Source organism: Oryctolagus cuniculus, chromosome 17, assembly GCF_051225735.1.
Source record: "Oryctolagus cuniculus isolate XC-2025 breed Fujian yellow rabbit chromosome 17, ASM5122573v1, whole genome shotgun sequence".
Classification (NCBI taxonomy): domain Eukaryota; kingdom Metazoa; phylum Chordata; class Mammalia; order Lagomorpha; family Leporidae; genus Oryctolagus; species Oryctolagus cuniculus.
The window spans coordinates 33,472,375-33,499,644 of record NC_142883.1 but is presented as its reverse complement, the minus strand read 5'-3'; the positions used below and the strand labels follow the sequence as shown (position 1 = coordinate 33,499,644).

General features: G+C 51.3%; 1 protein-coding gene and 1 long non-coding RNA gene across 3 annotated transcripts in view; one reads left to right on the top strand and one right to left on the bottom strand.

Moving 5' to 3' along the window:
• Positions 1-425: 425 nt before the first annotated feature.
• Positions 426-7,403, bottom strand: DYNLL2 (dynein light chain LC8-type 2). 2 transcript variants are annotated; one of them, XM_089318626.1, is made up of 3 exons: positions 7,307-7,403; positions 4,237-4,375; positions 426-2,443 (listed from the first exon to the last, which is right to left on the bottom strand). In XM_089318626.1, the coding sequence occupies exons 2-3, from the start codon at positions 4,366-4,368 to the stop codon at positions 2,306-2,308; spliced, it is 270 nt and encodes an 89-aa protein (XP_089174752.1). In that variant the 5' UTR covers positions 4,369-4,375; positions 7,307-7,403; the 3' UTR covers positions 426-2,305. The 2 variants fall into 2 exon arrangements, with proteins under 2 accessions (XP_089174752.1, XP_008269469.1); XM_008271247.4 differs by having other exon boundaries at positions 7,093-7,360.
• A 163-nt stretch (positions 7,404-7,566) lies between these two features.
• Positions 7,567-27,270, top strand: part of LOC149121171 (uncharacterized) — a 41,759-nt gene continuing 22,055 nt past the window's right edge. Inside the window, exon 1 of the long non-coding RNA XR_016224428.1 lies at positions 7,567-9,095. This is a non-coding gene — a long non-coding RNA (uncharacterized LOC149121171). The remainder of the gene's footprint in view (positions 9,096-27,270) is intronic.

Sequence of the window (27,270 nt, the reverse complement as noted above, 5' to 3'; positions counted from 1 at the left end):
TTTTTTCCTTTTGACAGAGTGGACAGTGAGAGACAAAAGGTCTTCCTTTTGCCGTTGGTTTACCCTCCAATGGCCGGCGCGCTGCAGCCGGTGTACCACGCCAATCGGAAGGCAGGAGCCAGGTGCTTCTCCTGGTCTCCCATGGGGTGCAGGGCCCAAGCACTTGGGCCATCCTCCACTGCACTCCCTGGCCACAGCAGAGAGCTGGCCTGGAAGAGGGGCAACCGGGATAGAATCCGGTGCCCCGACCGCGACTAGAACCCGGTGTGCCGACGCCGCAAGGTGGAGGATTAGCCTACTGAGCCGCGGCGCCGGCCTTCTTGCCTGGTTTTATCTTTGGTCCCAACTCTTCTCCCCCCTAGACATCTTTCAGCCCCACCCACTGTGTGACACCATTGCCCAAAGAAACCCAAACAGCTCAGAGGTGCATCAATCGACCTTTAATGTCCAAAAGAGGCGTGGATGCAGAGCAGAGGAGATGTGGCAGGGTCTCAGCCCTGCTCCAGAAATGAGGGAGATGAACACAAACCAGACACTTCCAAACACAGATTTGGACATTCATAAAAAAATAAAACCTAAAATCAAGCACTCGATCTGTGCCCACTGAAGGGTTTCATACCAGCACTGAGTCGCCAGCCCAGGTCCTACCCTCCCCTGCCAGCATCAAAAGGAAAGCTCAGCATAAACTAAGTTAGGGGAGGGGCTGTTCTCCTCCTTTCCCTCCAGCCCCAAGAATGAACTTGGAAAAAAAAAAATGAGCTGGATCCCCCACCCCCCAATGTCAACCTGACACATGAGTTTTGAATATCTTTCATGAGAATCAGCAGCTCAATCAGCAATAACTACCCCCAACCCCACCCCATTCCTATGTCATCAACAGCCAGGATTTCTGCTGCATCCTGCTTGGAGTCTCCTCCCATGCATGGCCCTGTCCTACTGTCTGGCTTCACCACGGCAAGACTGACCTCCTCCAAAGTTCCCCGAAGCCCCCCTAAGCCCTTATGTGTATCAATTCCATCCTCCATCCCCACGTCCCCAGAGGCTGCAGCCACCCACTAAGTCATTTTCCCTCTCCACTGAGACCAGCTCCAGGGCAGATGGCAGCATGGCCACCTTCCTCTGGGTGGTCCCCAGAAGCCTCCCAGGAAGCAGACGCTCTCGGGGCTAAGTGTCTAGGCTGGATGACTGAGGGAGTGACACTTATTCACCCCCAGAGGTTCTAAACATAAAGGCCTATCAGAACTAACTGTGCCCCTCACCTTCCCATATGCCTTTGAGATTCCACACTGTCTCGCCCCCTCCCTCCCCTCTACCCCAAACCCACGCACACATGTGCACACGTATACAATCACACACACAAACACATATACACAAAGGAGAATCAAGGGAATCACTGATTTGGTTTGACTGCTAAGAGCTAACTAAGAACTACAGTCACCAGAAATTCCCCAGGCAGCCAACTAACAACAAGGGCTGCTCCAGGAGAACTCCAGAGGAATGAAAAAACCGAGGGCTAAGCAGGGAGCAGACAGAAGGCGAGAAGAAAGAATGCAAAGAAAAACAAAACCAAGCTAATCAGACCCCCAGCAAGTTCCTAGCATGATCTCTGGCAGGAAGAATTACAGACAATCCACAAAGACACACAGCCCTTACTTAGAAATTCTGACAAAGACAGCAAGACAAGTCTGCTCCCCACTCCCACACGCCACAAACACATCTCGGGGCCCCTTAAAGAGTCCAACCCCCACCCTCCCCCACCCTCTGCCCCAAGCTGTAGAATCACAGTTCAGTGGAATATTCTCCCTGGTACTAGAGCACTCCCCCACCCCCCTCTAGTCCCTCTCCTCGCCAGTCCTAGCACTGTCCCCCTGCAGACTCCCCGGCCTCCAAGGCAGCCGCCACCACCAGGAAGAGGCAGTGCACAGTTTTAGTTCCACCTCCAGAGACCTAGTTCCTTTCCTCAGTCCTCCTAGTCTTTCGGGCTTTGTTAAGGGCTTTTTGTTTTGTGTAGGGAGAGAGAGAAAAGGGAGGCAGGGAGAGATTTCCTAGTGCAACACAACCAAAAAAAAATTTTTTTAAAGTCTTGAAAAATGAACATAAAGCAGCCTTCTTCCCCAGGCAACTAAACAGAAAGAAGTTTGGTTTTGTTTACTGCGACATACACATGAAATCGAGTATACAGTCCATGCAGTAGCACAGCCATTGGAGAGGACATCCTGATGCTGGCCCCAGTGCAAAAACAGTCCCAGCAACGCCGCCTGCTTGCCATCGCTGCCGCCGCCACCGACACCTTCACCACAGCCACCTAGCCGGACTTGAAGAGGAGGATTGCAACTTGACCCAAGTAAAAATAGATGAAGTGCTTTGTCTCATGTGTGACGTAGCTGCCAAAATTTCGGCCCACGATACAATGCCAGGTAGGATTATATTTCTTGTCAAATTCCTAAAAAAATAAAAGGAGAGAAGAAAGGTGAGTAGGGTAGCCGAGGATGAGAAATCAGTGGGAGCCTCCCTCAAGCCCAGCACGGCCGAGTTCCCCTGTCACCCCACCGCAGGCCCGCGGCCTTCAGAAGCTCAGGTTCTAGGCCTGGCGAGGCCACTCTTCCCCTCATCAATAATGGACACCACAGAGGCTCCTTATTCCTCTCTGCAGAGTCTCTCGCTCTACACCCTCATCAGCTCTCCTCCCTCTCGCTACCCCACCCCACAGCACCACCAGCCCAGTTACCATGATACAGACAGGGACCCACATGACTAACCCAGCATTTCCAAACGCTAAATACCACGACACTGTCCACACTGAGGACTAAGTGTCAGGAGTACCAGTAGCAGTAGGGGCTGCACGTACCAGGAAAAGAACCCAGCCGCGAGACCAAGGCCACTCCCTCACTTCTCTCAGGGGCACACATCCAGCACTGACACTCCCAGGAAACCTGTGTGAGCCTCTCTGGCAGCTCCCTGCCAGTCTGTTGCTCATCCTGCAGGCCCAGCAGTAGAGACATCCTGCCATGACCATGAAAGGACAGCAGCCAACTGTAGGCCCACAATGCTGCCAGCCTTGGGGCTCTCTGGGCCCCCAGATGCTCCCATGCTACAGAGAGTAACTCCAAGAGGTGCGAAGAACAGTAGGAACCAAATTAAGCTTCAATTCTGGCCTGAGCCTGGTAATGTAGAACCCAGTCACCTCCTCGGGTCTCATCTTCTGTATCATCAAAACAAGAAAGCTGGACCAGATAATCTAAGGATTCTTCTGGCTCTCAGGGTCCATGATTCTGAATTCTCTACTCAGACAGCTAGGCCTTCACTCAGCAAGGAGGCAGCACCTCCAGCTGGCTCTGCATTCCTTGGCTACACACACACACACACACACACACACAGTCTATCACGACTCCAGAGCTGCTTCTCATTCCATCTGGGTAGGGAACCACAACGGGACCCTAATACCACTTCCACAGATATTCTCTCTCTCTCTCTCTCTCTCTCTCTCTCTCTCACACACACACACACACACACACACACACACACACCCTTCTAAGGGATCCTGGAGCTGAGAATATTAAAGGTTGAGATTCTGCTTCCAATGCACACGGGTCTTGAGTGGGAGTCAGGAGGCCCCAGCAATCCTCTCTCTTCTGGCTTAGCTGCTTTCTCACATCCACTTGGGAATTTTTCAGGGCCAAAACCTGAATATACTCATCTATTTGTGTGTGTATATATATATATATATATATATATATATATATCCCCCCTAGCCCATGCTTTTCTCCAGAATGTAGGGAGAGGGGATGATACAGTACCCGAGTCTGTGGATAACAGGAAATCCCTGCATGAGGAGGATTATAAGGCTACCCCATTTTAAATGCTAAGTTCCCTGAAACTGTTTATGTGATTTTTATCCCACTCATCCCATATCCTTGATCTTCATTGTTAATAGTTCTGATTTGGGCCAGTAATATTCAATTCTTAACCTTCTCTGCAGTCTTATCCTTCACCGATGCTTTATAGTCAAAACATTTTCTGTAAACATCAACAACCCCTCACCTCCCATAGCAGAGTTCCTATTAAGAACACCTAAAGTGAACACTTCAGCAATTCAAAATCGCTCCCTAATTTGCTTTCAACGTTACTAGGGTTCTGCTTGCTTTCTGATGTCCCTAGCTCTAGTCCTCACTGGAGCATGGTCAGCTGCCAATCCCCAGCCCTGGCCGTTAGCCACAGCTCTCCGGGTGCACGCACCTTCTTGATATAGGCAGCAATGTCCTTCTCTATGTTGTACTTCTCCATGGCCTGCGTGGCGCAGTCAACAGCATCCTGTTGCATGTCCTCGGACATGTCTGCGTTCTTGATCACTGCCTTTCGGTCTGACATCGTGACACTGCAGAAGAAGCAGAGAGGTGAGGCTGACAACTCCATGCTCTGGGCGATGAGGATCAGGTGCTGGCTGTGGGCCTCAGCAGGAGATGGACATACACACAGCGAGGGAACAGAAAATGGACATAAGGCATCAGGGTGGGGAGCACCTAAGCTTTTAGCAGATTTGGTCCCTACTCTGGGAAATAGGGGATAAAAGGGAGTAAGATGAAATAAGCCATCAGTTTCTATCATATATACAATCAGGTTTTCCCAATTCTAAAATTTATCTATTTCTGACATTCTAAAGAGCACAGGGAGCCAAGATGGCATCTCGTACTAGCTGTGTCCTTGGGCCAATTACTCAATCTTTGTCCTTTCACATGATCCTCTGTAAAATGGGGAATACCAGGTTGTCCTGAGAAAAAACCAGGCGGTGAACATCTGAACAGAATAAGCCCTTAATTTAATGACCATCGTTACTCTGAACACTGGTGGCTTTAGGCAAGTCTCTCGGCTTCTCTGTTAGCTTTCTTGCATTTCAGCAATGAGGACGGCTGCTGAAAGGATTCACTAGTTAAGAGATATGTACAAGAAGCTGTCCATAGGCAGGAATCAGCCCACTACCTGCTTTTATAAAACAAAGTTTTATGGGAACACGCTACAATGGCAGAGTAGAGTAGCTGCAGGAGACTACCTGGCCCTCCCAAGAAGAATGTACCAAGTTCATGTACCAAGTTCTGTTCCACGCAAAAAGGAGAAGCACCCAGTCCAGACCACTGAGGTACTAGTTAGGGGAGCAGAGATACTAGTTAGGGTAGCAACGCGGGACGGGGTGCTGCAGGGTGGTGGCATCGCACTTGGCCAGTCACGCACGCCATCACGTCTCAGTCCCGTCCTTCCCTCTGCCTCCCCACTCTCCCCACAGCATTCGTTCTTTGAAGCTCAATGTAACTTCTGAAAGCTCCAGATTTTAAACCCAGCTCCAACACTGTCATCTCCCTGGAACAGTACCAACCTACCAGGTGAAGTGAAAGATACTATGGTGGGGAGGAACACTTTATTTTCCTCAGGAATGCTGAAGCCTTTCCCCTAAATAGACATAGGTACGGGGGGAACATAGAGGGCTTTTTAAAAAGCGCCCAGGCACTGTAGCAGTCCTGTTTCACACCCCTGCTGTCTGGCCCAGGGCATTCATCCTTTAGCAACCAGCAGTTCCCATCATATGGGATGAGAGGATCCCCAAGAGGGCGGCCAGGCTCTGCACTGCCACCATGGCCCAGGAAACACTGTGGAGGAGCAGGGGTGAGCTGCAGAGATGTTCCTGGCCACAGGCCCATCACGTGGAGCAGTCACAATCCCCCTCCCGTCTCCTGAAGTGGCCAGCCCAGTGGCCAAACACAGAGGTTCCAGGGAGATCCCTTGTTGTTCCAGGCCACCTGATCTGAGTCCACATTAGCCTGCGGGCTGCATGGGCGGACAGGGCGTGTGCAGACGCGCACCCCCTGCCCCACGCCCTCAGGGGGTGTGTGAGCACGCTGGTGCTGAGCAAAGGTCAGGGAACGTTACTGAAGGCCAGCCTGCGCGTGACCTTGGGCAAATAACCACCTTCATTGTAAAACCAGTGGCTAGAACGAGATACATGTGCCAGCCTCCAAGGGTTTTGAACAAAGGTACAGAGCAACACAAGCAGCATGCTGTGAAATGACAAGGCTCTGTGTCACCTGGCGGCCTACTGCAGGTTACCTCTCGGAAGGGGGCACTGTTTACAAGCCCGGGGTGGGGGTGGGGCCTGGTCACAGCCAGCCAAGCACTGGCACCATTTTGCCAGCAAGCTCCCCAGCTCCAGTGCCTCAGCCTTAAAGTCCAAAGGAACAAGTTTGTCACGGCGATGAAAAGCCACCTTACCCCGCAGGAAAGAGCCCGCGGTTACATAATGTTGGTCTTGTGACTACAATGCCACGATTCTTCACCCCTGGCCCCCAGGCTTCTGAGAGGTGAGGCCCAGCCCCGATCACCCCTGTCCAAGGTGCCAGCGAGAACAGGATAGGGAGATGCCCAGCCCAGCCCCTCCCTCCCGGGGAAAAAGCAAGGGACCTGGGCCTCCAGAAAGAACGACGGCCAGAGGGCCCGGGGCCAGCCGCCCAGTCACGAGCCAGGGGCTCCTTTCCCCAGCGACAGGGGCACTGCGGGATAGCTCCCGTCCTCGACGCCCGGGTTTTTGCGACCAAAGAAAAAGAAAAGGCTAAACCTGGGAATGCCAGGGACCGCCCTCAACACACGCACAAATGCCGCCATGCCCTCCCCTCGGATCCCCGTGGGGGTCACATCCCACCCTCCGACAGCCGCGGACCCGAAGGGCAGCACCTGAGAAAGCATCCTGCCCCCACCTGGCGCCCTCGCCGCGCGGCCCGGCCGCCCTCCCCCGCCCGGCCTGGAGCCGCGCCGGAATGACTGGGCGTCCTCGCCGCAGGAGCCGCCGCGTCACGCCCGAGCCCTCTCCACCCCTCTGCCCCGGCCCCGCACCGAAAGCCTCCAAGCGGCAACTCGGCCGCCCGGGGCCTCCAGCCGCGCCGCGAGGGGCGCCGGGGGCCACCGACACTGAGGGTCCAGGCGTCGGGCGCCAGGCCCGGAGTGGGGCAAGAAGGCGACAGGAGCGCCAGGGCGAAGCCCGGGGCGCGCGGGGCCGCACGCGACCGACGCAGCCCCGGCGGCCCCCGGGCGTCCCCACCCACTGCTCACCTTCACCGAGGTCCGTCCGGGCCCCTGGGGAGCAGCGATGGCCTGAAGCAGAGCGCGGACAGGGGCGGTGTCCCCTGGGCTTTTCCAGCCGCAGCCGCCGCCGCCGCGGTCTTCCGCTCCCGCAGCCCGGGCCGCGCGCTCGCCGCCGCCGTCCGCCCCTCGAGCTTCCCCGGCCGCCCGCGCTCCCCCTCGCGCCGTCGGCCCGCCGGCCTGCCTGCTCCGCGTCGGCGCCTCGCCGCTCCGCTCCGCTCTGCCGCTGAGCGCGGCCGACGCGCGGCCCCCGCTGAAATAGCGCCCCGCCCCCGCCCCCCCGCTGCGCGCGCCGCCGTCTGCTCTCCCCATTGGCTGCGCCCGCCCGGCCCCGCACTGCGGGCTTCTCCCCGCGCCGCTCTCGCCCCACATCTTGTTTCCTCCCACAATGCCTCGGGGCTGAGGGAGGGGGTGGGGAGCGGAGATCTGGAGGGGGTGGGGGAGGGAGCTGTGGTCTGAAGGGAGAAGGGAGGAATACAGACCCCTCGCCCAGGGCCGGAGGGGCCGAGCCTGAGAAGGAATAAAGAGGCCGGGCTCCAGAGGAGAGTAGGGAGGGGCGGGAGACCCCAATCCCAAAGAGAAAGCTGCAGAAGGGGATGGAGAGTGCAGGCCCAAGGCGGAGCTGGGAAAGGCGCAGAGAGCCCAGCCTTAGGGCAAGGAGGGCGAGGAGACAGCAGCCTCAGAGGACCCAACCCCCGATTCCGTCCAAGTGCCACTCTATGACGGCATCCACAGCCCCAGGCCTCCCCTCCCCCTCCCGCCCGGCCTTTGTCCCAGTCTGAAGGCTGCAGGACCTTAACTCCCAGCTGGGGCCCCAGAGCAGGGGCGGCAGACCCTGAGCAAAACGGTGAGGGGGCAGGGCACACAGGCCTCCCGCTGCCCGGGAGGGAGCCCTGTCCCCTAAGTTGGTCTACCTGTCCAGGTAGGCCTGGAGGGGCCAATGGAAGCCCCAGAGATGGGAGCCAAAGCCTGTTAGAGCTTCAAGGAGCCTTAAACAATGCCCCGTGTCCAAGGCCCTCACTCTGTAGAGGAGAGAGCACTGCGGAGCAGCCCAGATCTGGCCTCTAGGCTGCAGAGGCGTGCACCCAGGCAGCAGACCCTCTGCAGGGCCGCGGAGTGTGTAGGCCCTCCGCTCCACCCCCACGCCTTCCAGGAAGTGGATGCTCGCCTTCCCAGACTGTGTCATACAGGAAGGGTCTACCTGAAGGACTGCCCAGGGTCTTTATTGGAAGCCAGGCATTTTGATGACACAGTGGGGCTTAGATGCTGCCAGGGTTAGCTCCTCTCCCAGCTTTTTCCCTTCACTGCTCCATACCATGGTCAGGAAGTCAGATTTGCTTTGGCCCTGGCCTGCTCTGGTTTAGAGCAAATTAATTAGCGTGCACCAGGTGTTGGGAGAAACCTGGAAAATCTTCCCTCCGGCTTCTGCTTTCCACAGCTCTGTCCTCTCCAGACCTCAACCCAGCATTCCGGAGACCCAGGCAAGGCCTGGGGTACCCCCTCATATCAAGGGTATTCTGATGTCAGCCTCTGGGTTCATGAATGGGGGGTGGGGCACATGTAGGGAGAGGAGGGACCAGATGAGGAGGACTGGCCTGTCTGCTTAGGGCTTTTGCGAAGTTCATCTCATGGGCTGCTAACAGACGATAGCTAGTACCTTCTTTCTCTCCAACAGTCATTAGCTTTCTACCCCTTGCAGGCTCTAAAGGAGGTAACTGCCATGTACGGTTGTGCAGGGTATTCACTGCACAAAGGTATCCAACTGAGGGAGAAAGTGAGGGCTACAGTACAGCCTGCGCTTGCTAATCTGGGTGCTCTGGCATCAGCCAGTGTCCAACCAGTGTGTACGAAGGTGACTGTAAGCTGGGGGGAGGCATGGACTCTTCCTTGGTTTGCTCTCCTTCCCTGAAATAGCTACTAGGGCACGAAGAACTTCAACTAACAGAAGCCAAGACTTTGGACTTCTAAGAAATGTGAGTATGAGCACATGTGTGTTGTGTGTGTGTGACAAGGACTAAACTCTATGGGATGGCAGGGAGACTTGTTAATAATAGTATGGTTTAATAATAACTCCTCTTAGGGCAGACTATGGCACAGCGGGTTAAGCGGCTGCTTGAGATGCCCACATCCCATATCAAGAGTGCAGGTTCCAGTCCCAGCTATTCCTCTTCCAATCCAGCTTCCTGCTAGTGCCTCCTGGGAAGCAGCAGATGATGTCTCAAGTGCTTGTGCCCCTGCACACATGTAGAAGACCCAGCTGTAGTTTCCAGGCCCAGCCTTGGCTGTTGTGGGCATTTGGGGAGTGAATCAGTGAATAGACGATCTCTCTTTCTCCCTCTGTAGCTCTCCCTTTCAAGAAGATAAAAATAAACATTTAAATAATAATAATATAAGAAGTCATCTTTATGGAGGTCTCATACAAAACAAGGCTCTGTCCTACCTGTTTTAAATGAAATGCATTCCATTTAATCCTAGGAACTGTGTTTTGAAGTGAGTCTATATTATCTCCCTATAAAGGCCAGCTAACTCTTTTTTAGAGAAGTTCAGTATCCTGCCCGATTACCCAGCTTGTCAGTCGTAGGATTCAAGTGCGGGCTGATTCTGGTGCCTACAATGTCAGCAATATGCCACGCTGCCTCCTAACAGAAAGAAAAAAGGTGTAAACAGGGGGTGTGGCTCTCTAATGATGCCAGCTTTCCTAAGTGTGTCTTGACTCCAAAGCACTTTTTTATCTAAACATTTATTAACATCTCCAGGGACTATTATTCCACAGGACGCAGTTTGGGAAGCATGCTATACTAATTACTCTATTTATGTAGAATGCTTACTGTTTGGAATAGTTATTATGCAGCATGGTAACTGTTATATTGAATGTGTTGGATTCACTTGTGGAAGTTTTGGGTACCGCTGCACTGTGATTGCCCGGGGAGCCAGGTCAGATCTTCTGATTTAAAACTCAGAGGGAGCGATTGTTTCTGTCCCATCTGTTGTGGGCCCCTAACACTCTGGCTACTTTAATTTCAGGGTTCCCCAAGTCATTGTGATTTGGCCACTGCTCAACTTAGTAGTTTTATTCACATTCATGAGGCTTTTTGTTTTGTTTTTTTACCGTGATCTGCCCCTGGTGACCCCCACTCCTAGTGTCCTGACCTCTGCACTGTGCATGTCTCACATCTTCTTCTGACTCTTACGTACACAAAGCCTGGTGGTTAGGGGCATTGTCCCTGGAGCCGCAATGCCTCGGTCTAGCCTCATTCCCACCACGCCACTGCTGAGTGGATCTGGCCAAGCTATTCAAATCTCAGGGTTTCATTCTCTCATCTACAAACTGAAGATGCTATCTATTTCACAGAGTTAAAGGAAAATGCATGGCACAGTGCCTGGTCCATGTAAGTGACTAATAAAAGGTAGCAGCACCACCATTTCTCTCTCAGACTTGTTTCCCTTCCTTGGATTTCGTATCTCACTTCACGCCCGTCACCCACGCCCAAGTCCAAGCTCCAGGGGAGCCTCCCCTTACTTCCCACGGTGCTGTCATCCATCTCCTGGCTGCGTTAACAAACCGTGCCTTTCATTCTCACAGAGCCCTTGCAGGCTCTCATCATCTCTTCCAGTTGGATCCCGGTCTGTTCTTGGCTCTTCTAAATCTACACTACAGTGATATATTGTAAATGAGGTCTCCCCTAGCACTTCCCTTCATTTTGCTCAGAGCAGAGACTAGGCCCTTTGCTGTAACTTATCTACCCCTCCCCCACACACATATACCTCACTGCCCTTCCTTCCCATCTCACGCTTCCTACTCTAGGAACACCGTCGACTGCTGTTCCCCTGTACCCAGCTTCCACCCCTTTGCGCATGTGCTTCTCTTGCCTGTTGAGGCTTGTCGATTTCTTTCCTAACACCTTGGCTTGAGTGTCCCCTGCAAAGCCTTCCCTGAAGCCCAAGGGGATGCATATCCCTGTCCTGCGCCCTATGAGACCCGGGCTTATCACTGACCACTTCCTATTACATGCATCAGCCTTGTGTGAACGCAGCCAGGAGATGGATGACGACAGCACCGTGGGAAGTAAGGGGAGGCTCCCCTGGAGCTTGGACTTGGGCGTGGGTGACGGGCCGTGAAGTGAGATACGAAATCCAAGGAAGGGAAACAAGTCTGAGAGAGAAATGGTGGTGCTGCTACCTTTTATTAGTCACTTACATGGACCAGTCACTGTGCCAGGAGTTTTTCATGCATTTTCATTTAACTCTGTGTTTGCCTGCAGTTCCTTGCTGGCCAGGATCATGTGGGCTGCTGGGCCTAGCACTGTTACTGAAACATGAGCAGGTCTATGTATATTTTGGTTAAACTGGTTGTGCCCATTCATGGCTGAAATAGAGTTTGGTAGAACACTCCTTGTCTTCTTCCACCCACAAGAACAATGTCCAGGTCCCCCCGACACACACACACTCCCTGCAATGCCTGCTATTTACACTGGGCCCTTCCTGCCCCCAACAAGTTTCCAGCTAAAATAAATCATTGTCAGCCCTGGGGAAAGTCCAGCCCTGATTTCTGAACTGACTTCCTCCTCACGTTCCGCTTAGGGTATCTGACCGATATCCTTATAGGTGAAAACAATCTAACTCCAGCTGACTGGATTACCTGCGGGAAAGAGACCATAGAAGTGGCAGAGGTCATTTTGCCAAGCCCTTTAGTTACTGATCTGCTTCAAGGAATCCAAGAAATTGGAGAAGTCTGGGACATACACACACTGAATGCAAAATCTAGGAAAACCCAAGGTACAGAACAAGTGACTAAAACCACTGGAATCTGCCCCAATTCTTTGCTGATTTCTCAGGTGGCCTTGTAGGACATATTTCCCTAGGCAACTATTTACCAAGGCCCGACTATTGTCCCTCCTCCTCCCCATACTCCCTGAAACCTGGTGGGGCTAGCCTGGGGCAGCCATGTGACTACAAACTAGTGAAATGACTGAACTGGGAATGAGGAAGAAGCCTGGAGCCCAATTTGGCTGCTCATCAATTTTGGCTTTATCGCTCAGAATCTGAATTTCTTCATCAGCAAAGATAGGACTGGGTAATCTATTTTTTTTTTTTTTTTTGACAGGCAGAGTGGACAGTGAGAGAGACAGAGAGAAAGGTCTTCCTTTGCTGTTGGTTCACCCTCCAATGGCCACTGCGGCCAGCACGCTGCGGCCGGTGCACCGCGCTGATCCGATGGCAGGAGCCAGGAGCCAGGTGCTTTTCCTGGTCTCCCATGGGGTGCAGGGCCCAAGCACTTGGGCCATCCTCCACTGCACTCCCTGGCCACAGCAGAGAGCTGGCCTGGAAGAGGGGCAACCGGGACAGAATCCGGCACCCCGACCGGGACTAGAACCCGGTGTGCCGGCACCGCAAGGCGGAGGATTAGCCTAGTGAGCCGCGGCGCCGGCCTGGGTAATCTATTTCAATGCCTGTCACAAAGGATACCTTCTGGGCCAGAGAAATCTCTCCAGCTGGGAGTCTCTACGTCTAGGCAGGTTTAAATGTCCTCTTTTGCTGCTCCTTTTCTCTGATCCACTCCAAGTTCACACCAAATGAGTTTCTTAGAATGGCGATATGAATTTTTTCATGTTTGTATTCCCCCAAGAAACTGTGTGCCTGGATTTAGTTGAGGTTCAATGGATCATTTAAAACAAATGATCACCAAGAAGGAACCAAAGAGATGCACCCATGGAAGTACTTTGTTCATGCCATGACCTGGTAAGTTAGGAGTCTCCTTCCTCCATGTTCTGAAAACCCTGAGGAAGCTTGTCTCTGCTGTGAGAGAATCAAGACAATGATACGGAATTGTTCAGCCCTTGTATATCTGAAAAGACCAAGTTAGGGTTCTTGGACACAAGAAACAAAACGAAAACAAAACAACAAGACCAGAATGACTAACTCTCCTGATCCAGCTAACAGCAACCATGGAACAACTTCCTTGGGGCATCCCAAGAAGGCCAATCATCTGCCTTTTCCTTGAATCTTCCACTCTCAACTCAAATTCCTGGTGAAGGGGATCTGATTGCACAAACTGAGACATATGTCCATCCACCTTACAGCCCTGGAAAGATCGACAGACCTGAGGGTGAGGGAGGAGCAGCTGACAGAAGGGGAACCCACAAGATAACAAGGAGAATTGGCGCTAGGCAGGCAGGAGCTGCAAATAAATATACTCCAGAGCAGGAGACAAAAATCATGTGAGAGAAAGGTCCTGGTCCCCACTGTCACAAAATGTAGACCAGGTTCTCCCCCCTCGGTCTCTCAGAGGGAAGTGGGGAATGGTGGGGGAGCCTGAACATATGAAATCTGTACAATTTTGCCTCCCTTTGTGAGGATAATTTTGAAGGAAAACTTTATCAGGTAGAATGTGGTTTATTCATCATGCTAACAAGGAACTTTTTTGTTTGTTTGTTTGTTTTTTGGACAGGCAGAGTGGACAGAGAGAGAGACAGAGAGAAAGGTCTTCCTTTTGCCGTTGGTTCACCCTCCAATGGCCGCCGCGGCTGGTGCGCTGCTGCCGGCGCATCGCGCTGATCGGAAGCCAGGAGCCAGGTGCTTCTCCTGGTCTCCCATGGGGTGCAGGGCCCAAGCACTTGGGCCATCCTCCACTGCCTTCCTGGGCCACAGCAGAGAGCTGGCCTGGAAGAGGGGCAACCGGGACAGAATCCGGCGCCCCAACTGGGACTAGAACCCGGTGTGCTGGCGCCGCAAGGCAGAGGATTAGCCTAGTGAGCCACGGCACCGGCCTACAAGGAACGTTTTGAATCTTCTCACTAGGAAAATGGACACCCATGTCGCATTTCAACGTAATAAAGTAGCTGTATTTTTATATTTACAACTTTACTGAGATATAATTCACATATCATAAAATTCACCTTTTTGAAGTACACAATTCAGTGGGTTTTTGTATGTTTGCAGAGCTGTGAATATCTACTTTGAGAACACTTCATTGTCCTAAAGAGAAACCCCATACCCATTTGCAGTCACTCTCACTTCCATCCCCGATTCCCACTAATTTACGTTCTGTCTCTGTAGATTTTCCTATTCTGGATATTTCATAAAACTATATCATATAGGCCGGCGCTGCGGCTCACTAGGCTAATCCTCCACCTACCGGTGCCGGCACACCGGGTTCTAGTCCCGGTTGGGGCGCCGTATTCTGTCCCGGTTGCCCCTCTTCCAGGCCAGCTCTCTGCTGTGGCCCAGGAAGGCAGTGGAGGATGGCCCAAGTGCTTGGGCCCTGCACCCCATGGGAGACCAGGAGAAGCACCTGGCTCATGGCTTCGGATCAGTGCAGTGCGCTGGCCGCAGCGCGCCAGTTGTGGCGGCCATTGGGGGGTGAGCCAACGGCAAAAAGGAAGACGTTTCTATCTGTCTCTCTCACTGTCCACTCTGCCTGTCAAAACAAAAACAACAACAACAACAACAACAAAAACCAAAATCTATACCATACAATAAAATATATGGTATTTTATGATTGACTTATTTCACTTGGTATAATATTTTCAAGACTCATTCATGTAATAGCATGAATCAGGACTTCAGCCTGATCCTGACTTTTAACAGCCAATTGATATTCTATTGCATGAGTTTTACAACATTTTATTTATCCATCAGTTGATGGACACTGGGGTTGTTTCTACTTTTTAGCTATTATGAAAACTCCTGCTAGGAGCATGCATAAACAAGACTTTTTGGGGATATATGATTTCGTTTCTCTTGGGTATATACTTAGGTGTGGAACTGTTGGGTTTTATGGCAACTCTATGCCAACCTTTCATGAAATTGCCACACCATTTTATTAGGCTTACAATTTCCCCATATCCTTGCCAATGCTTATTATTGTTGGTCAGTTTCATTATACTTAGCCTAAGCAGCTGTGAAGTGATATCTCATTGTGGTTTTCATTTGCATTTTCTTAATAATTTATGTTGAGCATCTTTTCTTATGCATTTATTGTCTGTTTGCAAGTCTTCTTTAGAAAACTGTCTATTCAGACCCTTTGCCTTTTTTAAATTGTTATTTGCCTTTTTATTAGTTGTGGGTTTTTTTTTTTAAAGGTTTTTATCCACTACCCCACAGCTCTGGCCCCTTAATATCTTAAAATTTTTGGTATGCATGTCTTGTCCGTCTTCTAATAAATATATTCCCAAGTATTTAATTCTTTTTGATACTATCATAGATTGAAATGTTTTAATTTCATGTTCAAATCTGAACATGATTCATTGCTAGGGCATAAAAATACATTTGATTTTTGTATAGTGTTTCATATTATGTATCCAGTAACCTTGCTGAATTTGTTCATTAATTCCTAGCAGTGCACATGTATTCTTAGAATTTTCTCTATACAAGGTCATGTAATCCATGCAGAGAGTGGGTTTTACTTCTTCCTTCCCAATATGGGTACCTTTTATTCCTTTTTCTTTCCTGATTGTCCTAGCTAGAACTTCAGTATAGTGTTGAACAGCAGCAATGGGAGCAGTCATCTTTTTCTGATTCCTGATCTTAGGAGAAAGCTTTTAGTCTTCCACCAAAAATGTAGACTGTTAGATGTTGAGTTTTTATCAAGTTGAGGAAGTTCAATTCTATTCCTAGCTTACTGAGTGTTTTTAATCATTAATGTGTTGGATTTGTCAGTTGCTTGTTTTGCATCTGTTGAGATGGTCATGTGGTTTTTGTCCTTTATTAATATGGTATATTACATTGATTTTAAGCATTAAATCATTCTTGCATTCCTGAGATAAATCCTGCTTGGTTATGATGTATAATCCTTTTTGGGCCGGCACTGCGGCTCACTAGGCTAATCCTCCGCCTGCGGCGCCGGCATACTGGGTTCTAGTCCCGGTCAGGGCGCTGGATTCTGTCCCAGTTGCCCCTCTTCCAGGCCAGCTCTCTGCTGTGGCCCGGGAAAGCAGTGGAGGATGGCCCAGGTGCTTGGGCCCTGCACCCGCATGGGAGATCAGAAGGAAGCACCTGGCTCCTGGCTTCGATCAGCGTGGTGCACCGGCCGCAGTGGCCATTGGAGGGTGAACCAACAGAAAAAAGGAAGACCTTTCTCTCTGTCTCTCTCTCTCACTGTCCACTCTGCCTGTCCAAAAAAAAAAAAAAAAAAATCCTTTTTGTATATTGCTGTGTTGATATTGCTAGTATTTTGTTGGGGATTTTGCTTCTATACTCATAAACAATGTTGATGCATAGTTTTCTTGTGATGTTTTTGACTGATTTTGGTATCTGAGCTATTGAACTCAAGAAATTAATTTGAAAGTGTTTCTTCATATTCTTTTTTTTTTTTTTTTTGAAAGTGTAGAGGATTGGTTTTCATTTAATAATTTAGTGGAATTCACTAATAAAGGCATCTGGGCCTGGAACTAACTTTGTGGTAGTTTAAAAAAATACTAGTACAACTACTTTACTTGTTGTAGGTCTGTTCATATTTTGTGTTTCTTGAGGTAGTTCTAGTAGTTTGTGTCTTTCACAGAATTTGTTTTTATCTAGTTACCTAATTCTTGGGCATTTAGTTATTTTTTTTTTTAAAGATTTACTTATTTACTTGAAAGTCAGAGTTACACAGAGAGAGAAGGAGAGGCAGAAAGAGAGAGCGGTCTTCTATCTGCTGGTTCACTCCTCAAATGGCCGCAACAGCTGGAGCTGTGCTCATCTGAAACCGGGAGCAAGGAGCTTCTTCCAGGTCTCCCACGCGGGTGCAGGGGCCCAAGGATTTGGGCCATCTTCTACTGCTATCCCAGGCCATAGCAGAGAGCTGGATCGGAAGTGGAGCAGCCAGGACTCGAACTGGTGCCCATATGGGATGCTGGCATTGCAGGCGGCGGTTTACCCGCTATGCCACAGTGCTGGCCCCGGGCATTTAGTTATTTATAGTATTATAATCATTTTTACTTCCTTAAAGTTTGTAGTAACATCCTCTCATTCCTGATTTTAGTAACTGGAGTCTTTTCTCTCTTTTTCTTGGTCAGTTTAGCTAAAGATTTGTCAATTTGTTCATCTCTTTAACAAACCAAGCTTCAGTTTCATTCCTTTTTTTCTGTTGCTTTTCCATTCATAAGGTGGTTCTTGGAGTGTTCGGATGATAAAACTTGCTTGGATCAGGGGAAACTCAGACTGGGGTTATTTCCTTGAGCATCTGGATTCACATTCAATGCCTTATCTGTTTTCCTGTAAGCAAGATTCTCTATTTTGGTGGCATCCTCCATCACCTAAACAAAAAAAGGCAAAGACCACTATTACTTGGGGACTGTGGAGGGACAACAATTCCATGAATCCATAAGCATTTCATAACCTTCTGTAACAAGCTCGGTGGAAGGCACCAAGGGAGACAGGGATGTGTGGCCCGCAGCAGCCTCGGGCTTCTGCACACTACGGCGTACCTGGGGAGGCACACGTGTACACAGCCAGCTCTAACGAGGGCTGTGATCGAGACCGAACAGAACGCTCTGGGAGCTCAGGGTGAGGGCAATTAGTCTGTTGGGGAGAATCTGGGAGCAGAAGAGCTGGTGCATGACGTAGATCTTGAAGAGTGGGCTGGATTTTGAAAAACAAAAGCAAAAGGACAAAGCGGGAGGCTTCTTCAGTGAGAGAGCAGCACAGGAGCCAAGGCTGGGAAGGGTGGGAAGCCAGGGCTGGCAGGGACGCCGCGTGCTGGGGAGGGACAGGCTGGACGGAAGAGCCAGGGCCAGGCGTTGGAGGAGCCCGAAGCATGGGCTAAGGAGCTAGGACTTTACCAAGAAATGATCCACTGAAGGGCTCCGAGTGGGAGGGTGGCCAGGAGAGCCTTTGCTGCGATTCGGGGCAGCAGTAGGACTCTAAGTTGGTTTTTCAGGCTCTAGGTGCCATCCATACGCACAGATGCAGGTGGAGATGGCTGTCCTCAACTGCTGAGCGCACCTCCTGGGGCTCTCACCTCCCAGGGCTCCTGTGCACAGCCCCTCCTGCTTCCTTTGCTGCTCTCTGACTGCTCGGCCTCCTTGCCTGGCTCCTCTTCCCCTGCTCCTGCTCTCAGTGTTGGTGTTCCCGAGAGTTCTGTTCTAGATCCTTTTCTCTGCTCCCATAGTGATCTCGTCTGTTGCTATGGCTTCCGTGAGCAAGCATGGACTGGTAACTTCCAAATCCAAACACAGCTGGCCAGGCTCTCTCCCCTCCACTTTGGACGCATCAGATCTAACTGCCCAGTGGACGTCTCCATTCAGTTACTATGCTCACTAGAATTATTTCCAGCTAGGAGTAAAGGGAATCCTCAAGTAAAGTGGCTTAGAGAAGATGAAGTTTGTTTTAGACAACAGAGTCCAGAGGCATGAAGTGACGACCACTGTGTCAGGGGCTGGGGACCCTGTTATTCACCACACCCCTCTTTCTCCTTGGGATCCAGGAGGGCTGCTTAGGCTGCTTAAGGCCATATGTGACGGTAAGAGGGACTGACTACTAAGGTCTTCCTTCTGAGTGGCCACGTGTCCAGTCAGAACACTGGAAGGGAGAACAAGGTGTTGAACTGCAGCTGTTCCCTGGATGCCTCGTGAGCACCCCAAATGCAGCATGTCCAAAACAACTCATTCCCGACCCTTCCAGGTCCACTCCAGGCTGCTTCTCTTCCTGACGCCGCCATCCAAAAGCAGCCCCAGGGTCCAGCTCTTTGCTTAAGGCAGAAGCCTGGCAGTCATGTCTCTGAAATGGGTCTGTCTTGTTTTGTTTTGTTTTTGACAGGCAGAGTTAGACAGTGAGAGAGAGACAGAGAGAAAGGTCTTCTTTCTGTTGGTTCACCCCCCAAATGGCAGCCACAGCCGGCACCCTGCGCCGATCCAAAGCCAGGAGACAGGTGCTTCCTTCTGATCTCCCATGCAGGTACAGGGCCCAAGCACTTGGGCCATCCTCCACTGCACTCCCGGGCCACAGCAGAGAGCTGGACTGGAAGAGGAGCAACCGGGACAGAATCCGGTGCCCCAACCAGAACTAGAACCCAGTGTGCCGGTGCCGCAGGTGGAGGATTAGCCTAGTGAGCTGCGGCGCCGGCCCAGGGTCTGTCTTTATCCCAAACCATCATCCTGCAGGTGAACTACAACAGCTCCACCACAGGTCCCCTAACCACCATTATTGCTCCCCTCAAATGCATTCTGTATCCCTGCATCAGCCAGCACATTAACCATGAGCCACATGTGGCTCATTTTTTTTTTAAGGTGTTTATTTATTTTCACTTTGTTTGAAAGGGAGAGAGACAGACAGAGATCTTTCTTCTGCTGGTTTACTCTCCAAATGCCTACAGCAGCCAGGACTATGCTAGACCATGGTCAGGAGCCCAGAACTCAGTCTGGGTCTCCCATGTGGATAGCAGGGACTCGAGTATTTGGGCCGCCATCTGCCACCTCTCAGGATGTGCATTAGCAAGAAGCTGGATCAGAAGCAAAATAACTGGGCCTCAAATCAGACACTCCGATATGGGATGCAGGTGTCCCCGATGGCAGTTTAACTGCTATGCCAAATGCCTGTCCCCACATGTGGCTATTGAGCACTTGAAAGATGTTGGATCTAATTGGAAATGTGTTGTAAGTATAAAAAAAGCACACCAGATTTTGAAGGCTTACTATTTTTTAAGTATCTTTTTTTTTTTTTTTATTTAAAAGCAAGATTTATTTAAGTCAGAGACCTCCAGCCACATGGCCTGGAGGAGGCTCCAAGAGGCAAAACCCAAGGGGGCTGGTGATAGTGGGGTTGTTAAGCACAATTTTGGGGAAGAAACTGTCAATCAGTACAAACAGGGACAAACTCATCAAAAGACCTGATTCGTAATCTTTTTACCATTTCTTAAATATCTTAATGTTTATTGATCATATGTTGTGATATTTTAATATATTGGGTTAAATAAAATATATAATCAAAATGAATTTCAGGGGCCGGCACTGTGGCTCACTTGGTTAATCCTCTGCCTGCGGCGCTGGCATCCATATGGGCACTGGGTTCTAGTCCCTGTTGCTCCTCTTCCAGTCCAGCTTTCTGCTGTGGCCCGGGAAGGCAGTGGAGGATGGCCCAAGTGCTTGGTGCAGCACCGGCCGTGGCGGCCATTGGGGAGTGAACCAATGGAAGGAAGACCTTTCTCTCTGTCTCTCTCTCTCGCTGTCTATAACTCTACCTGTCAAATAAATTTAGAAAATGAATTTCATTTGTTTATAAATTTTTAAATAAATTATATTTAATTTAGAGATAGGTAGATAGAGATAAAAGAAAAAACTCCCATCTTCTGGTTCACTCCTCAAATGTCCACAAAAATAGGGGCTAGGCTGGGCCAAAGCCAGAAGCCAGGAACTCAGTCCAGGGCTCCCACGTGGGTGGCAGGGACCCACGTACTTGAATGTCACTGCCACCTCCCAGGATGTGCATTAGGGGAAGCTGGATTCAGCAGCCAGAGCCAGGTCTCAAACCCAAGAATCCCGATGTAGGACACGGGCATCTTAACTACTAGGCTAAAAGCCTGTGCCTCTTTTACATTTTTTATATGACTAATAGAAAATGGCTCCCATTTGTAGCTCTCCTTGTGTCCCTATTGCACGGTACCACTCCACACAAAGCAGAACATACCTTTCTCACACCCAGATCTGAGCGTGTCATGTGGCCTATCACTGTCTTTAGGACAAAATGCTCTCTACTCACCATGGTTCTCAAGCCTTCCATGACTCAGGGCAGCCTCATCCCTCGCCGCCTCCCACCTCCTCTGCCCCTTGCAGGCCGCACTCCAGCTGTGCACACTTCTTCAGTTCCTTCCTTGTGTCTCTAGCCCCCGGGCCTTCACACATGCTGTTCCCTGTGCCTGGAACACTCCTTCTCCTCTTGGCCTGCTTACTACTCTCTCATCTTTGCAGCCTCAACTTAGATGCGTCTCTTCTCTGGGAGGTCTTTCCAGCCACCCTCCTCCTCTGAGCTGCTGTTTCTTCTCTATCCTGCCGTACCCCACTGCACCCCAAAAACACTGCATGCTTTTCCAGACTGATTGAAAACTTGCCTGTCATGTTCCTCATGGTTTCTCTAGCACCTCAAGCAAAGGATACATAGTCATCCATCAACAGGTGTTTGTTCAATAAATGAATCAATGTCTGACACCTTCAAGCCAGATAGACAAAATTCCAGGTGGAGGGTAGGGCCAAACTAGATGCATGCAAGGAGAGGGCCACCCAGCACCATTAGGTTCCAGGCTGGGAGATGAGCAAAGGGAAACGTGTAACCTACTGCTCTGTTTTCAGCCCTACTCCCGGTCTGCACAGGCCACTTCCGGGGACCTTCCTGCTTCCTGGAGAGTGCAAATAGCACTGGCTGCCCTCCCAGGATTGCACCCATTTACCCCAACATTTCCAGAAAGAGCTGTCTTGAGGACTCTTGCTGGAAGTGAGCTTCTTCCTGGTGGTGGTGGTGGTGAGGAGGAGGAGGAGAGGAGGAGAGAGTAAGGAGAAGCTGATATGAGTTCTTGCTTGCCCAGCACCGGGAGCATCAGTGAGCCTGCTACTGGTGAAGTGTGAGCTTCTCTGTGGAGGTTTCCTTAGAGGAGATGGGGGTGGGGTGCACAGAGAAACCTGCAACTAGAGAAGGGAAAGAACTTGGGGTCAGAGGGCTAGAGCGGGGTCCTTAAGGCTCCATTGGTAAGGTGCTGTGTGACCCAAAACAACTCATACGGTCTCTCCGGGCTTCTGTTCCTCATCCCTGGTAACAGGACTCTGGGACTGGCAAGTGGTGCAGCAGTCAAGATGCTGCATAGATGCTTGCATCCCGCATTGGAGCGCCTGGGACGAGTCAGGGTGGCTGCTACCCACGTAGGTGACTAATCCAAGTTCCAGGTTTCTGGCTTTGGCCTGGCCCAGCCCTGGCAATTATGGGCATTAGGGGAGTAAACCAGCAGATGGAAGATCTCTCTCCCCCCACCTCTTCCTCTCTCTCTCTCTTTCTCTCTCCCTCTCTCTCTCCCCCATCTCTCCCTCTCTCTCTCTCTCTCTCTCTGTCTCCCTCTCCCTCTCTCTCTTATTCTCTCTTCTCCTCTCCCTCTCCCCCTCTCTCTTTCTGTCACTCTGCCTTTCAAATAAATGAAAATAAATTAACATTACTTTAAAAAGAATGGGAGAAAATGAGGTAACCAGTGTGAATGGCTTTGAATATGTAAGGGTCTGAGTAAAATACCATATAGTGGCAAACGTTCGGGCTGCTGCTCTGTTCGGGTAGGAGAGAAGATGCAGTTGTGGGCAGCAGTTAGTGGCTGGGTGGGAGTCGGCCTTCTCTCAGCAGAGCTGGGTCTGCATCAAGGCAGAGCTGCAGCCTCCTTCCCCGTCATGACCCCGGGAGCTGTGCTAAACTTGGACCAGAGAAACCGAATCTTGGACAGGACTGTGGATGCAGTGGGTTCACCAGGCATTTCAGGGCCCTGGAAGGAGCAGAGTCCCATTTAGGGCCCTCTCGCTGCTGCTGATACACTCAAGTGAGTGTGAATGTGGGCGCACATGCACACACACACACACACACACACCCCTCGCTGAGGAGGCCCCACTTCAGGTCCTCTGCTCGGTGCCTTCCACCTCAGGAGTCCTATTCCTCCTACTCCCTCCCAACTTGGAAAGGCTCCTGGTGGGTTCACACTGTCCTTAACCCACTCCGAGACCACCCTGCCACGGGCTGCTCTGTGTGTGTGTGGGGGGGGGGGTCTGCGCACACGCAGTGGCTGGATTCCCCTCTGCTCCTCTAAAGGTGTGCCTGTGTCTTGATGCTTAGATCCATGCTGGGGGCCCTGCTCTTGGGCCAGGCCCTGCACTGCTCAGAGGTTAATAACCCTCCTCTCTGTTTTCCTTTCACAAGCATGTCAGAGCATACAAAGTGCACAGTAATACCTGTAGCTCTCAACCTGGAGGGTTGAAAACACGGTCCCCAGCATGCAGCCGGCACGAAGAGACTCTGTAATTACTGACCCGGAGGGGCTTGCGTTCCCGTTCGCGCTCATCTGTGAACCACTTCCATTCACTGCGTCTCCCGGGGCGTGCTGACAAAGGAAATGGGAGGCTGCGGGCATTCAGAGAAGCAAGTTCCAACTCCCTGTCCCACTGTGGGCGGACTTCAGGCCTGCCACGATTCAAACCCATTCACTCGTGTGCTCATTCCTTCTTTCAAAACCCATTTGATGGATCCCTGCCTGTGCTGGCACTGGGCCTGGTGCTGGGGACAGAGTATGACCTGGCCCATACATTTGAAGAGCCCATAGTCTAGTAAGGAAGTTAAGGGGTTGGATTTAAGTAGTTACAGTAAAAATCACAAAGGATTCAAATCCTAGGGAAGACAGACGTCATGCTGGAAAAGGCAGCTGTTTGATGAGAAGCAATATAGTACAGTGGCTTGTGAGAGAGGTTCCAGGGACCACGCTTGGGTTCAAATCTGTCTTTGCAACTTACCAGTTGTGTAACCCTCAGGGGGAGAGTTCTGAGGTTACTTGGAAGAATAAGCAGAGTCTGGCATTTAGTAGGTGCTCAGCAAACATGAGCTTCTGTGACAGGGTCTTCAAAAAGTTCATGAAAATGCATATTCTGGAAAAGCATGGGCTTCAAACCTTTTTGCATCAAAACAAACTTGCCTTTTTACAAAAAAAAAAAAAAACTATTTATTTGAAAAAGTTACACACAGAGACAGAGAGAGAGATCCATCCTCCATCTGCTGGTTTTCTCCCCAGATGGCCACAATGGCTGGGGCTGGGCCTGGCTTCTTCCAGGTCTCCCATGTGGGCGCAAGGGCCCAGGTAGTTGTGCCATCTTGCACTGCTTGTCCCAGGCCATTAGCAGGGAGCTGGATCTAAAGCGGAGCATCCGGGATACAAACTGGAGCCCATATGAGAGACTGGTGTCACAGGCAGTGGCTTTAACCACTATGCCACAACACTGGCCCCAAACTTGTATTTTTTTTTTTAAAGATTTATTTATTTATTTGAAGGCAGAGTTACAGAAAGGCAAAGGGAGAGAGAGAGACAGGTCTTCCATCCACTGGTTCACTCCCCAGTTGGTTGCAATGGCCAGAGCTGTGCCAATCCAAAGCCAGGAGCCAGGAGCTTTTTCCGGATCTTACATGTGGGTGCAGGGACCCAAGGACTTGGGCCATCTTCTACTGCTTTTCCAAGTCATAGCAGAGAGCTGGATCGGAAATGGAGCAGCTGGAACTCGAACTGGCGTCCACATGGGATGCCGGCATTGCAGGCAGCAGCCTTACCCATTATGCCACAGTGCTGGCCCCGAAACTTGCCTTTTTTAAAAAACAAAAAGTTTAGTTATTTATTTTCATCCACTTGAAAGGCAGAGTGACAAAAAGAAAGAGAAGAAGAGAGAGATCTTCCATCCACTGTTTCATGCCCTAGATGCCTGCAACAGCCAACACTGATCCATGCTGAAGCCAGGAGCCAGGAACTCCCTCCAGGTCTCCCATGTGGGTGGCAGGGGTGCAAGTACTTGCTCAAACCAGGCAATCTGACATGGCACACGGACGTCCCAAAAAGCAGCTTAACCTACCGCACCACAACAAGAAGGACTCTTGTATGATCAGGGTGGGTAGCATATAACAGGAATTTTCTACTTGTGTTGGGCAGGAAGGCAGGATGTTGTAGAACAACAGGGGCAAAGGGAGAAGATGCAGCACTTGTAGGGGATTCTCTTTGGCTGCAGCTTAGCCTGTGATAGAGAAGGAAAGAGGAGAGAAAGTTGGGGTTAAATCTCAGAGCACTGAGTGTCCAAGGCACACAAGGAGAGGTAGAGTGACACAGGAAATCTGGATAGGGAAAAGCGCCTGCATAGCCCCAGGCGATGACCTTTGCCTTTAGAGCCACGTGCTGGTAGGCCACATTTCAGGGTCTCTGAAGTTGAGAAGCCAGTCCTTGGAGCTTGGTGCAGTGCTGGCCTGCATCCTAGCTCCTGCCCATCTGTTAAGGACTATTTCTGCTTCCTCCCGGAATTAGGGCCAAGGGAGAAGAGCCATTTCCTTTCACAAGGCCTCATGGACATGGCCTCTCTGCTCACCAGAAGGCTGGTGTTGGGGCACGACAGCTGGGAGAGGCCCCAGGAAAGGCGGCTGACGGGAGTGTTGGAGGAGAGAGGGGACGAAGGGCAAGGCTGATCGGGCTCATGGTCATGATCTCTCTTCCTATGGGGCAGATGGTACCTCTTCCATGTTCTTTGGGAGTGGGACACACTGAGAGCAAAGAATTCATCAGGCAAAAGACCAAACTGAGAAAGACCGTGCTGGGAGAACACAAACAGAGAGCAAGGGTCCCCGGGGGTGACTCCTAGTCCGGGCGCACCCCAGGCCCGCGTGAGGAGGAGGAGTGGGCAGCACGGCACAGTGGCAAGGCTCACCTGTCACCTGGAGGAATCAGGAGCCCCCATTCTTGTCCAGGTGGGGCCTCGCACTGTGTGCGACTTGGCCTCCGTTCCTCCTCAGAGAAACAAAAGAGCCTTGCTAGGAAAACCTGAGGGGCCCTTCCGGTTCAGAAACCTGTCGTCTGTGCTCAGGTTAGGCACCGCCTGGGCCCTCAGCATCTGGGTGTTAGAATGTGCCCTAAATACCAGAAGAAACCTGAAACAGCCAGACCTGAGAAAAGAGGAAACCAGGGGGGCTCCTGGAGTCCTGGAGCCCTGCACCCACACCGAGCACAGAAGGAAGGCCTGCAGAAGGGACAGGGAGAGGAGAGAATGGGCCGGGAGGCGGCCTCGCTGAGTGCCTGACGTCTCCAGGGCAAAACAAGTGAACTGGCAGGCGGCTTCTGCTCCCAGCTCGAGCCACCTCCGATCCTGTGGAAAAGCTGCATTATAATCGATAGCCTCATAAATAAATAAAGAGTCAATGCATCTGCCTCCAGCTCAGGGCTTCTTCAGGAAAATCGAACCTCGACCCACTTCTGCTGGCCCATTCTGGCTTCCTTCAGAGGCCTCCAGAGAGACGGAGCTCTTGCAGGTCATCTCGGGCACACCCCTGCCTCTGTGCTGGCCTGCCGTATGCCCTATCCAAGGAGGTCCAGGGCCGGGGAGCCTACCCTCTTCTGCCACCCCGCCCAGGCAGCCCTCCTGTCCTGGCAGCCCCCTTCCCCCTGGTGCCATGGGTTTCTCTCACAGGCAGACTGGTGCCTGCACCCTTCAACTGTTGCCCTTGCCTTTCCTCTCTCACCCTCTGAGGATGGGCCTGACCTCTGGCCCTTTGCTTGTCTCCTAAATGCGTGTCCTCCTGATGGTACTTGGCACCAAGCAGAATCAGCAGTGGGAGGAAGGCAGTTGTGTCCCATGCTTTGGGGTCTCCCCATTATCCCCACCCACCAGACACCTTCTCATCACTAAGTGGCCCCTCACAGTCTGGTAAATACCTTTGTGGGTGCAAGGAACGAGGACCCTCGTGCATTACCCTAAGGACAGACATGTGCCAGTAGGTCGACTGGAAGAGGACCTGGGTGGTGATGGCACCGCCTCTGGATGTGCCCTGCAACACCAAGGGAATTCTCCTTTGCTTTGCTGCCTCAGTTTCCCCTCCAGCTGCCTGAGCCAGGCGGAGAGTGCACCCATGCCTAAGAGGTCTCAAGTGCTGGTTGGGTAGTCAGCATGGGGCAAAGGAGTTGTTGGGTCTAGACAGGCCTCCCTGTTCATAACGACTGACCCCTGCTATGGCTGGGACATGATTCCAGTGTCCTCTAAGTCTTCATGCATCGAATTGTAACCCCCACTGTGAGGTATTCAGAAGGTAGAAAGTAAATTCAGCATGGTGTTTAGAAGTGAGGCCTTGGGGCCAGCGCTGTGGCATCATGGGTAAAGCCTTCACCTGCTGTGCCAGCATTCTGGCTTCGAATCGATACAGCTCTGACCATTGCAGCCAATTGAAGAGTGAACCAGCGGATAGAAGACCTCTCTCTCTCTCTCTCTCTCTCTTTCTGCCTCTCTTCTCTCTGTGAAACCCCGACTTTCAAATAAATAAATAAATCTTTTAAAAAAAAGTTGGGGCCGGCGCTGTGGCACAGCGGGTTAACACCCTGGCCTGAAGCACTGGCATCCCATATGGGCGCCAGTTCAAGACCTAGCTGCTCCACTTCCAATCCAGCTCTCTGCTGTGGCCTGGGAAAGCAGTAGAAGATGGCCC

Excerpts from the sequence above, each read along its gene's own strand:
- DYNLL2 (XM_089318626.1), bottom strand. The coding sequence starts at position 4,368 with ATGTCAGACCGAAAGGCAGTGATCAAGAACGCAGACATGTCCGAGGAC. Across the intron at positions 2,444-4,236 it reads TTGCTGCCTATATCAAGAAG|GAATTTGACAAGAAATATAA; the intron begins GTGCGTGCACCC and ends TTATTTTTTTAG.